The sequence below is a fragment of the Thalassophryne amazonica genome, chromosome 15 (genome assembly GCF_902500255.1).
Source record: "Thalassophryne amazonica chromosome 15, fThaAma1.1, whole genome shotgun sequence".
Taxonomy (NCBI): Eukaryota; Metazoa; Chordata; class Actinopteri; order Batrachoidiformes; family Batrachoididae; genus Thalassophryne; species Thalassophryne amazonica.
The window spans coordinates 58,372,603-58,384,355 of NC_047117.1; the positions used below are offsets into that span (position 1 = coordinate 58,372,603).

Below are 11,753 nucleotides of genomic sequence, written 5' to 3' on the forward strand. Positions count from 1 at the left end.
CTAACTTTCTCTTCATTGTGTGGCTGTTGTCTGTGGGTGACATTGACAATACAAAATCAAGATAATGACTGGTAAAAGGTTTGCAGCCACTATGAATTAAACAAGATGGGATGGTTGTGTTTCAGTGTTAAAATGGTTTTAAAGTTGCAGAACCATTTCCTGGCTGAGCAGCTGTGGTGACCCAGTGTGTGTGTGTGTGTGTGTGTGTGTATGTTGCACAACAGACTTACTACTGTTCAAGTTCAATTTTACTGTCTGGTCTGTGCAAAACAGCCATTTTGCTCTTGACTTCCTCTAATTTCTGGTCTTCGTATGGTTTCCTGCAATTAGTTCCCTGTTTTTATTGCTTCATGGATCACATGGTTGTACATATAGCCAACCCTTGTCTACTTGGATCACCCAGAAAAAAGAAGACATGAGTTAGGTAAACTAACTTAAGGAGATCAAACTTTGAACTGACATTTAGTGAGGAGAGGCAGTGGTTAAGGAAATGTCTGAGCTTATCTACAGCACAGTCAAATTTACCAAAAACACTGGATCTAAGGCAGGGAAAAAAGAAAATGGCAATGTGGAAGAAACTAGTAAGACAGCAGATGTCATTTATGACAACTTCGTGGAGCCAAAGTTAGAGGAAAAATCTACTGCAGACCAACAGACAAGTACGGTATCTGTTGTGTGTTGGGGGGTTTGGCTGGATATTTTTGTGTTGTTTTCTTTTCTTTGCTCTCCAGGTGGTATGCAAACTGGTTTTTGTCTGTGGAGAAGGTGCTGGCAGAAGAGTCCTTCACCCTCATCAGCATTATTAGCTGCACTTGTGGAGGATGTTCACGTGCAAACTTAAAAACTTTCAGCTGAAGCAGATAATGAGATGGCGTTCTGCATTTAAGCCATGAGTGATTCAAGCAGAATTGCCGGGAACTCGACCTTGTGACGTTCGTTTGTGAGACGCTGAGGACCGCGCCTGGGTTTGACACATCGTGCCTGTGAAGGAGGACGGGTGAGGGACATATGCTGTCAGCACACATCAGAGGTGATTATTGTCTGAATGATCGTTAATAGTAATTTGGCATTTTGTTACGCAGTATATTTGAACATTGATGAGAATTGTGCAGTTTGCTTCTCACGGCCGTGGCGTACGGACTGATGATCCTCCACCTGTCGTGAGAAGCTGCTCATTTACATAAAGCTTAAATTCAGACCTGAATGTGTTGCTGATAGTGTGTGCCTTTGAAGGATATTTGCTGTAGCTCTGTTGACTTACCTCACCTTTTCCATCCTTCACAGAGTCAGTTTGTCGTGTCCACCTGGGGGGTGTTTGGCGGTGAATCTGAGTCCTGAAGCGCCGGGCTTCGATCCATTTGGGCGCTGGAGAGCGCGCCGTCCTTCACTTCGCCAGACAAACCAAATATTTATGTTGTACACCAATTATTGCACAGGAGGGAAATAAAATTGTTTTGTTTTTGGAACCACTTTCTGGTTATTTAGCGCTGGGTTCAGTCAGACGTTGGTCCGCTCCTCAACCCGCGTCTGCACATAACAGTATCATTTGTTTCATATGTCTGGTATCAATGGATTAGCCATTTAATTCCAATAGGACGGGTCTGAAACACATTGTCATGACTACAGTAAGTTCTTTTGACTTCTTCGTCTTTGATTGGGGTCATCACAGCCGATCTGATATGGATCAGTATTTAAATATGAAATGCCTTTAAAGTCTATGAAGTGTAGATGTTTTAGTTTTTAAAAGTCTTCATAAAGTCAAACATCTTCATAATATAACGTTTGTCCATTTTGAAAGTCTGAGCTGAAAGTGAGGAACCTGGACAATTATAAAGTTTACAATTGAGAGAACCTGTATTTCTTTGAAAGTGGGAGGAAACTCACACAAACACCGGGAGAACATGCAAACTCCACACAGAAAGGCCACTGGTGGGAATCAAACCCATGACCTAATTGCTGTGAGGCAACAGTGCTAACCACCAAGCCACTGTGCTGCCCAGCATTAGTTACCTTTAAACTGACTCTGTCCTCCACTGCTTTTTATGTCCACAGTTGTTGGGTCAGGAAAGAAGAAGCATGTGACTGTTGTGGTGATTCTGGGTCTGCTGAGTCTCCTGCTGGTTGCTGTTATAGTCCTGGTGTTCCAGAGTCAGTTTTCCAACTCGGTTGATTATTTATTGCCCAAATATAATGAACAATCAACAATGCTTGAACCATTAGTGTGTTCTTTCTTTTCTGTGACAGTCAGTGAAGACAGAAGGAACCTGTCCAAGGAGAGAGACGAGCTGCAGAGCAGTTACAGTCAACTAAAAGAACTCAACTACAACCTGACCCAAAACATGAGCCAGTTAGAGACCATTAACAGGAACCTCACACGAGAAAAAAATGAATTACAGGCTCAGCTTTCAAGTAAGTGAAATAGTTTTATTTGTCGGTCATACAAGAGGACAAACTAAAACGTATGTATTTGAAAGTCAGTATCTGTTTAATGTTTTTGATATGCTTCATTATTTTACTGTGGTGTTTTGTAAGTGAAGATTGACTGATTATTAATTTATTTATTTTCCCCAAACAGAGACCATAGAATATATATGTACTTATGGGAACAGTTTTGGTGGCAGCTGTTATTTGTTCTCCATCACACGAAAAAACTGGTACGACAGCAAAGCAGAATGTGAAAAACTTGGTGCCCACCTGGTGATTATAACTAGTGAAGACGAACAGGTGAGTCAGATGATGAATTGAACAATTAAAAAGTTTGATTTTCTCACATTTTTAACAGATAAATCATATTTTATTCCTTTACAATGATGTTGAGATAACTCTCAGAAAACTGTAGGTTCTTATTTCAACTGTTGTTGTTTGTTAACCCTTTTGTTTTCTACAACAAAAGTCTGTATTCCTCCTGCAGTCACTTTTTGTTGACTCTGTCCTCACATTATTGATCCGTTTGATTGTGTGTACGTCTTTAAAGAAGGTTCTGTAGTTACATACATGAACCTACATCCACTTTATTTATAAAGCACATTTAAACAGACCCGAGTCTCCAAAGTGCTGCACAACAAAAGCATAGACATGGAAAATAGCAATAATAACAATAATAACAATAAAATAGATAAGATAAAATAATACATAAATAGATAAAACCATGATAAAAAAATAAATTTCAATAAAATAAAAATAAAATAAGACACAAGGACCGTACAACTCACGCGGTGTTAAAAGCCAAGGAATAAAAATGGGCCTTAAGATGGGACTTAAAACACTCCACAGTGGGAGCAGATCGGACATGTAGGGGCAGAGCGTTCCAGAGTCTGGGACCGACCATGGAGAAGGCTCTGTCCCCTCGAGTTTTAAGTCTCATCCTAGGCACCATGAGCTGGGACTGGCCCTCGGACCTCAGAGCTCGTGCTAGAATGTAGACCTGGAGGCAGTTGATGATATATTGTGGGGCCAGTCCATTCAGAGCTTTAAAAACAAACAAAAGTATCTTAAAATCAATTCTGAAATGTACAGGGAGCCAGTACAGAGAAGCCAAAATTGGGGTAATATGCTCATGCTTTCTGGCCCCTGTTAAAAGTCGAGCCGCTGAATTCTGGACTAACTGCAGTCGGGAAAGTGCGTTATGGCTAATCCCCAAATAAAGTGCATTGCAGTAGTCTAAACGAGAAGAAATAAAAGCGTGCATGACTTGTTCAAACAATTTAAAAGGGATAAAAGGTTTCACTTTTGATAAAAGACGAAGGTAAAAAAACTCAAAATTAAAACCGTGTTAACCTGTTTATCAAATTTAAGATCGCTGTCTATGGTGACACCAAGGCTGGTGACTTTGGGATGCACAAAACTTTGGAGAGGTCCCAAGTCAAAGCAGGAATTGCCAAACAGAATTATCTCAGTTTTTCCCTCGTTAAGTTTTAAATAATTCTGTGCTAACCAAGCCTTGACATCACCGAGACAGTCGAGAAGGGGTGTCAGGGGCCAGTGGTTATTCTTGACAATCGGCATGTAAATTTGGCAGTCATCAGCATAAAAATGGTATGACATGCCATGTTTTCTAAATATCTCCCCGAGTGGGAGGAGATACAGAGCAAAAAGAATTGGGCCTATGATAGAACCATGGGGGACACCGCACTGCAGGGGAGCAGAAGAGGAGCAGGAGTCCCCCAGCCTCACAGAGAAGGACCTCCCACTCAAGTAAGACTCAAACCACTTCAAAGCAATCCCCCTGACACCCACACAGGTTTCCAAGCGAGATAAGAGAGTTGCATGGTCCACTGTGTAAAAAGCAGCAGTCAGGTCTAAAAGCACTAAAATAGCAGAGCTTCCCGCATCAGCTATTAAAAACAGATCATTAAAAACCTTAAGAAGTGCAGACTCTGTACTGTGAAACATTTTGTAACCCGACTGAAATGGGTCTAAAATGCCATGTGCATCTAAAAACGGCTGAAATTGAGCAAGCACGCATTTCTCCAAGATCTTGGAAACCAAAGGAAGCTTAGAAATGGGCCGATAATTTGCTAAAGTCACAGGATCCAGGCCAGGCTTCTTAATCAGAGGCTCAACAACAGCATTTTTACAAAAAGTGGGGACAGTGCCAGAGACCAGACTACTGTTTATTACCTCGCTCACAAAGGTGCCAATGGTGCCCCAAACCTCTTTAAAAAAGCGAGGAGGAACTGGGTCTGTAGGACTAGTAGAGGCTTTGAGTTTACGTACAATCCCAGTAAGAACAGCAAGTGGCACAGGCTCAAACTGGCTAAATGCTGCCATACATGCATTAGCCCCTGGACCACAAGGTGAAGAGGGTGAAATATCGGTCCTTATCGCAGCAACCTTATCATTAAAAAAGGAGAGAAATCTCTCACAGGTTTCATTGGTTATTTCCAATGCAGTGGAAGGATTAGGATTAAAAATAGAGTTCACAGTTTTAAAAAGAACACGGGGTTTGTTAACACTGTTGGCGATTAAGTCAGAGAAATATTTTATTTTCTCTGCTTTAACCACACATTGATAGTTCCTCCAGCTATCTTTAAGAACCTGGTAAAAAACCTCCAGGTGGTTCTTTTTCCACCTCCGCTCCGCCCTCCGACACTCACGCCGAGCTGCACGCGTAGTGTCATTTAGCCAGGGCTCCTGCCTGGACTTTGGGCACATGATTTTAAGAGGAGCTACGCTGTCCAGCACATCAGAGCAGGTGGAAACAAAAGAGTTCATCAGGTGCTCCGTGTTCATGTTTATAGATGGACACGGGTTTCAAAGACTACACGCTGCAGCGGTAAAGAGAGAGCTAAAATCAGCCGCTGTGCTAGCCTTAATAGCATGGCTATGACGCACAGCTGGCAGCTGCTCTCCAAAAGTTAAAAACACGTCAAACATGACAGGGCAGTGGTCAGAGAACACAGCATCCTCAACAATAACATGGCCAACCGAGAAGCCATGCGACAACACCAGGTCCAATGTGTGTCCGTGTATCTGCGTTGAGCCGGTGACATGTTGTGTTAGATTAAAAACTTCACATAAGTCTAAAAAGTCTCTGGCCATCGGCACGGACTGACAACATACATGCACATTAAATCTCCGACAATTAAAATCCTGTCATGACGTGTACAGATAGAAACCATCAAATCATAAAAATCCTTGATGAAATCCATGTTGTGTCTCGGTGGTCTGTAAATGACAGTGCACAACACTGGATCAGTCTGTCGCGCTCTTAGCTCCAAACAGCTCAGTTCAAACGAGGCAAAAGACCACTCCGTAACAACTTTGTGCTGAATGCCAACCCGTAGAACAGTAGCTATTCCTCCGCCATGACCAGAGGCTCTTGGTGTGTTAATAAAAGTACAGTCAGGAGGTAATAACTCCGAGAAAGCGGTGGACTCACCAATGTTGATCCACGTCTCAGTTAAAAACAGTACATCCAGCGATAGTGATGTGAAGAAGTCTCGAAGAATGAAGGTTTTATTCCCTACGGACCTTGCATACACGAGCGCGCACCTCGTAGCAGCCGCAGTCGTGTTAGCCGCATGAGCTACCCGGTCCAGCAGCCTAAGGTTACTCGGGGACACACCACCAGAGCCCGAATGAAGAGAATGACGTGGGCGCAGCGCGCAGAGATCCTCCCGCTGTCCAATGATGGGCACCACCCAAGCGCCGACTGGAACAACAGTGCGCCATGACACATAACGGCGAAAACAGTCTCTAAGGTCCGGTGGAATAGAAGAAGCCCGCACCGTGCTCGGAGAAAGAGCCAGGAAGGCCTTTAGCCTCACTAGCCGGCCGGCTCGCACTCCCTGGCATTTACGCTTCCTGGGCAGAGGCGTGTCCACCCAGATGAGCTGCTCTGGGAGATCAGCCAGGTAAAACGAATTTGACTTTTTTGCTTCATAGATTGCGCATGATTGCACCGTGTCCTTGATTTTTTAGTAATTCCTGGCGATTATACACCAATAGCGAATGAACAGTCCCTGTGACAGACATAAAAATCAATAAAAAATACACAAGCGTAGGCAGAGCCAAGCAGCGGCACAGACACTCCGGCGCCATCTTCCACAGCTGCAGGTCGCTTCAATGACACGTTCATATATGACACGTACATATCACACCCCACCCATATTCAATACCCGCTTACTCCAATTAAGGGTTGGGGTGGATGGGGGGGCTCTAGCGTATCCCTGTAGTCACAGGGTGAGAGGTGGGGTACATCCTGGACAGAACGCCAGTCTGTTGCAGGGCTACATATAGACAAACAAACTCATTCACACCTGAATGTACACCTGTGGTCAGTTTACTTAACATGCAGGTCTTTGGATGTGGGAAGAAGCCCGAGAACCCAGAAAGAATCCACACAAACATCCAAACTCCACACAGAAAGGCCTCAGGTGGGTAGCGACCTTGTGGTATGAGGCAAGGTGATGGTCTAGTGTTAAAGTGTTGGGCTTGAGACCAGAGGATGCTCGGTTCAAACCCCAGCCTGATCGGAAAATCATTAAGGGACCTTGGGCATTGTCCTTAATCCCTTGTTGCTCCCGGTGTGTAGTGAGCGCCTTGTACGGCAGCACCCTCACATCGGGGTGAATGTGAGGCATTATTTGTACAGCGCTTTGAGCATCTGATGCAGATGGAAAAGCGCTATATAAATGCAGTCCATTTACCATTTAACAGTGCTAACCACTAATCCACCCGGCTCCCCAGAGAGTGTCAGCAAAATTTATACCGAAGCAGCTGATGGTAGAGCAGAAATAACTGCATCTGGAAGCTGATCATTTTAGACAGCTGACTCAGGCTTTCATGGCCAAACAGAACACTACTGTAATTTGTTCAGACTTCATTTGCTGCTTATATAGTTTTCTCTGATCATTGGCTGTTCAAAACAAATCTAAAAAGGACTCTATTTGAGTTGTGAGAAGACTTCATGCAGAACACAATGGCTGAGCTGGACACCGTTCCAAAGAGGACTTGCAGATATGCTTCTCTCAGTGGCAGAACTGCTGGGAGAAGTGTGTGTGAGAGAGCAGGGAGTCTGAAAAATCACGGGAATGTTCAGTGGCAGCTCTCCACATGGCCAAATCCTCTGTCAAAAGTCCCTGTCTCAAGTTATTCCACCATGTTAAAATCTGATGGAGGTGCAGTAAATCTCTGATGTCTTTGGCTTGGTGCTCATGTCCGATGTGCTCTGTGAATGAGAAAAAATTTACGCATATGCAAAAAGGTTCCCTACACCTCTGCACCAAATGACACCTCATATACTGCATTTGTTTCTGTAGGATAAAATAAGGTTGGATACTTTTTCAATGCACCTTGTGTGTGTGTGTGTGTATATATATATATATATATATATAGTGTATAAAAGCATTCACATGTTACATAGCCTTATTCCAAAATGGAATAAATTTATTTTTTTCTCCAAAATTCCACACACAATACCCCATAATGACTATGTGAAAAAGATTTTAGATTTTAGCAGTTTTAAAAAATAATAATAATAAAAAAGAAATCACATGTTCATAAGTATTCACACACTTTGCCAACAAGCTAAAATTGAGCTCAGGTGCATCCTGATTCCATTGATCATCCTTGAGATGTTTCTACAGCTTAATTAGAGTCCACCTGGGGTAAATTCAGTTGATTGAACATGATTTGGAAAGGCACACACCTGTCTACACATAAGGTCCCACAGTTTTCAGTGCATGTCAAAGATCAAACCAACCATGAAGTCAAAAGAATTGTCTGTCGACCTCCGAGACAGGATTGTCTCAAGGCACAAATCTGGGGAAGGGTACAGAAACATTTCTGCTGCTTTGAAGGTTCCAATGAGCACAGTGGCCTCCATCATCTGTAAATGGAAGATGTTCATATCCACCAGGATTCTTCTTAGAGCTGGCTGCCCGTCTAAACTGAACAACCAAGGAAGAATTTTCTGCATACTTTTTTTTTTCTGTAGCCCTGTATTAATATACTTGTATTTCTGATGTATTTCCATGTTCATTTGAAAGAATGATTCCCAATTGCTCACAATATTCGGCAACACAACTTTTAATACAGATTACACTTGTTTTCAGTGCTGATTTTTGCCTTTATTGTTTGTTTTGCTTGGTGCCAAAAATATACAAAATCAGGTGTCAAATGCTGACAATGGGAAGCCGGCTTGATTTTTCAGTTAAACTGGCCTGCTTTGGGCTCCGAGAAGACAACTGATCATCTGGATAATCAACAGATGTGCCCATCACTTGCAAATTCCACCTTTTCATTGAGGAACCATGAATTTGTCTTTTGAACAACAAATATTTGACACAGACAAACTGCAACAATAATTAGTCTGACTTACTGTTCTGGATATTTTCCTGATTTACTAATATATTATTAATACTGTTGTATTTCTGATGTGTACTTCCATTGTCATTCATTTGGTTAAATTTAATGTTTCTTTGAAACATAGCGATTCATCATCGGCAAGATCAGCGAGATACACTGGATTGGTTTGACTGATGAAGAGGAAGAAGGTACTTGGAAATGGGTAAATGGAGAGCAACTGAACACAAAGTAAGACATATTCACTGTTTTCATTCTTTATTTTACAAATATATAAGACTGTGGTCCCACATAGTGGAGAAATAGACATGAACCACAGGTTCATGCAAATGCAAAACATGTGGTTGCTTGTGTAACTTTGTCACGTGAGCTGAGAATCTTTACATCCACACTTGCAGGGACATTGTTTGTTATCAAATGGTTTCTTTAGAAATAACACTGTTTTGATCTGATTTGTATCTAACTTGAAGTGATTGAAGCCTACGTGAGGACAAAATGATTGGGTTTTTAGAAGAAATGGATAAAGGTTAAGATCACATGTCAAGTTCAAGATTTATTTCAAATGCTACTATTGTGAATATTTAGAATGGTTACACGTCTGGTTACTGTGATACAAGAAAGAGGTGTGACTGTAGGTGACCTGTGAATATGAGAAAAAATTATGTGCACAAGATCATAGAAATTGGTAACTATACCTACAGTTCTGCACCAAAAATTACAAAAGCAAACTGGAAACAAAAATAATAAGCATCTAAATATTAAATATTTTACAACAACGAGTGCTAAACATAAAAATTATACTCACTCATCTTCAACCACTGGGTCACGGGGTGGGGGAGCTGTAGCCTATGACCGTAGTCAGCAGTCATAGGTTGGGAGGCAGGGTACACTCTGGACAGCCCCATTAAAATAAATAAATTAATAACCAAATGTCTCCTGTGACACCCTTTATGTTTAAAACTGAATTATTTTGGGTGAATTATCCCATGAGATTTTGAATTAATTATATATAATCTACTGTTTCTTTTCTGTATGAAATCATGCGTTCAGCTGCAACACTTAAGTTAAATAGTAAAATTGCAGCTAAACTGTTCTTTGGACATTATTTTTAATAATGTTTTGGATGTTGCTTTTCCTTTTATGGCTGCTCTCATAATGATGAGCAACAGATGGTGTCTCCCTTAGAGATAAAGTGAGAAGCTCGGTCATCTGTGAGTAGCTTGGAGTAGAACCGCTGCTCCTTCACACCAGCTGAGGTGGTTCGGGCATTTGGTAAGGATGCCCCCTGAGCACCTCCCTAGGGAGGTGTTCCAGGCATGTCCATCTGGGAGGAGACCCAGGACTAGGTGGAGATATTATATATCCACAATGGCCTGGGAACACCTCAGTATCTCCCAGTCACAGGTGGTCAATGTGGCCTGGGAACGGGAAGTCTGGGATCCTCTGCTGGAGCTGTTGTCCCTGCAAACGGATCCCGGATAAGCAGCTGAAGATGAGTGATGAATGGTAATTTGTTTATTGACGTTAAATTCAGAAGTTGTGAGCACAGTTTCTGTCTTGAGTGCTGTTTTATCAAAATGAACATTCTGGACATATCGGACTTTGATTATAAATGGTAAAATTCTCTCGTCTTTTAAAAATTTTACTTTTTTCATTCGAATCATGTTGAACGTCATTGTTACATGCTTAAAAAGTAGAATGAAGTTTTCCATGTGATGATTTTAAAGGATGACCAAGGAATTGTTTCTCTGTAGGTACTGGGGGAAAAACCAACCGGATAACTATCAATCCAATGAAGACTGTGCTACTGTTGCATCATCTAACCCTCTGAAAAACTGGAATGATCTTAATTGTAAAGAACTCTCTAGATGGATTTGTGAAAAGGAAATAAATAAATGAATTTATATTAAATCATAGTTCTACATGGGCTCGAGTGAGATGACGATGGATTATGAACTGCTGCAGGCCCCAAACAGGAGCAGCCAAAAGAAAAAAGGGAGACTCTTGTGATTGTTTATAGATTTTTCTTTCTCTGAAACTCTTATTACAAAATCCTAAGGTTTGTTCTCCAAAACAAAAATGTCCCCCCCCGGACTGTATTCACACTGATATAAACACCTTCAGTCTGATGTGTTGGCAGTTAACCACCTCCTCTAGTGAGGAGCCTGTAAGAGCTTTGCTCAATGGCTCCTCAGTACCAGTGGAGTAAATGCTGTTTTCTCACCTTCATCTTTTCTCTGCTGGTGTGGGGATGATGCTGCACTTATTTATAGACACTAGAGTGTTGCCTGTGGGGATCCACGGGCTCTAGATTGGGTAGTGTTTATAATACTGATGGTAATAAATTGTGTAAAGTTTCTTTAATTTGTTGGTATGGAAGCCCGTTTGTGCCACTTGAAAAAAAGGTTTTTGATTAATTGCGAGATAGTAACTCAGAATTGTGAGATAATAAGTCAGAATTGCGAGATAATAACTCAGAATTGTGAGATAATAAGTCAGAATTGCGAGATACTATCTCGAAATTAATAAAAAAACTCAACCCTTTTATTTCCTGTTAATTACATTTTTTTAATGTTAATTTACTGTCTTAATGTATTTATGAATTGCTAGGTTCTTGTTATCATTACTAGCTGAGTTACCTGTTCTACGCGCATTACATGTTGTCATCATTAATTTTCATAGAGCAGTTTGTGGCATTCATGAGACTCAAGTGAATGATGATAAAAAGGTGATAGCATGTCATATGACTGCAATGCTCTGGGATATATAATGTTCTTAGTGTCTCTGCAGATATTTCCCCAGCTCTATTGCATTTCATCCATTTAGCATTTGGGGTTTTACAACCTAATGCCCTCACTTCTTGGGAAGCATATCAACAGTCTACAAGTCTGCATGCTGTATACAGCAGGTAAATTTTAAATAAAAAAGCACACGCTTTAACTCAC

At 41.4% G+C, this 11,753-nt stretch overlaps 1 protein-coding gene across 1 annotated transcript; it reads left to right on the forward strand.

The window, feature by feature from the left end:
- The first annotated feature begins 359 nt into the window (after window positions 1-359).
- On the forward strand, window positions 360-11,177 carry LOC117526894 (CD209 antigen-like protein C). The gene is made up of 6 exons (XM_034188974.1): window positions 360-659; window positions 2,053-2,148; window positions 2,245-2,409; window positions 2,576-2,724; window positions 8,936-9,039; window positions 10,563-11,177. Exons 1-6 carry the CDS (start codon window positions 491-493, stop codon window positions 10,705-10,707), a joined length of 828 nt encoding a protein of 275 aa, XP_034044865.1. The 5' UTR covers window positions 360-490; the 3' UTR covers window positions 10,708-11,177.
- Window positions 11,178-11,753: the final 576 nt, after the last annotated feature.

What these genes read in the sequence shown, in the direction of transcription:
- LOC117526894 (XM_034188974.1), top strand. Translation starts at nt 491, where the DNA reads ATGTCTGAGCTTATCTACAGCACAGTCAAATTTACCAAAAACACTGGA. An exon ending in TATAGTCCTGGTGTTCCAGA is followed by an intron (nt 2,149 to 2,244) that starts GTCAGTTTTCCA and finishes TTTCTGTGACAG; the next exon opens with TCAGTGAAGACAGAAGGAAC. An exon ending in GGAGAGCAACTGAACACAAA is followed by an intron (nt 9,040 to 10,562) that starts GTAAGACATATT and finishes GTTTCTCTGTAG; the next exon opens with GTACTGGGGGAAAAACCAAC.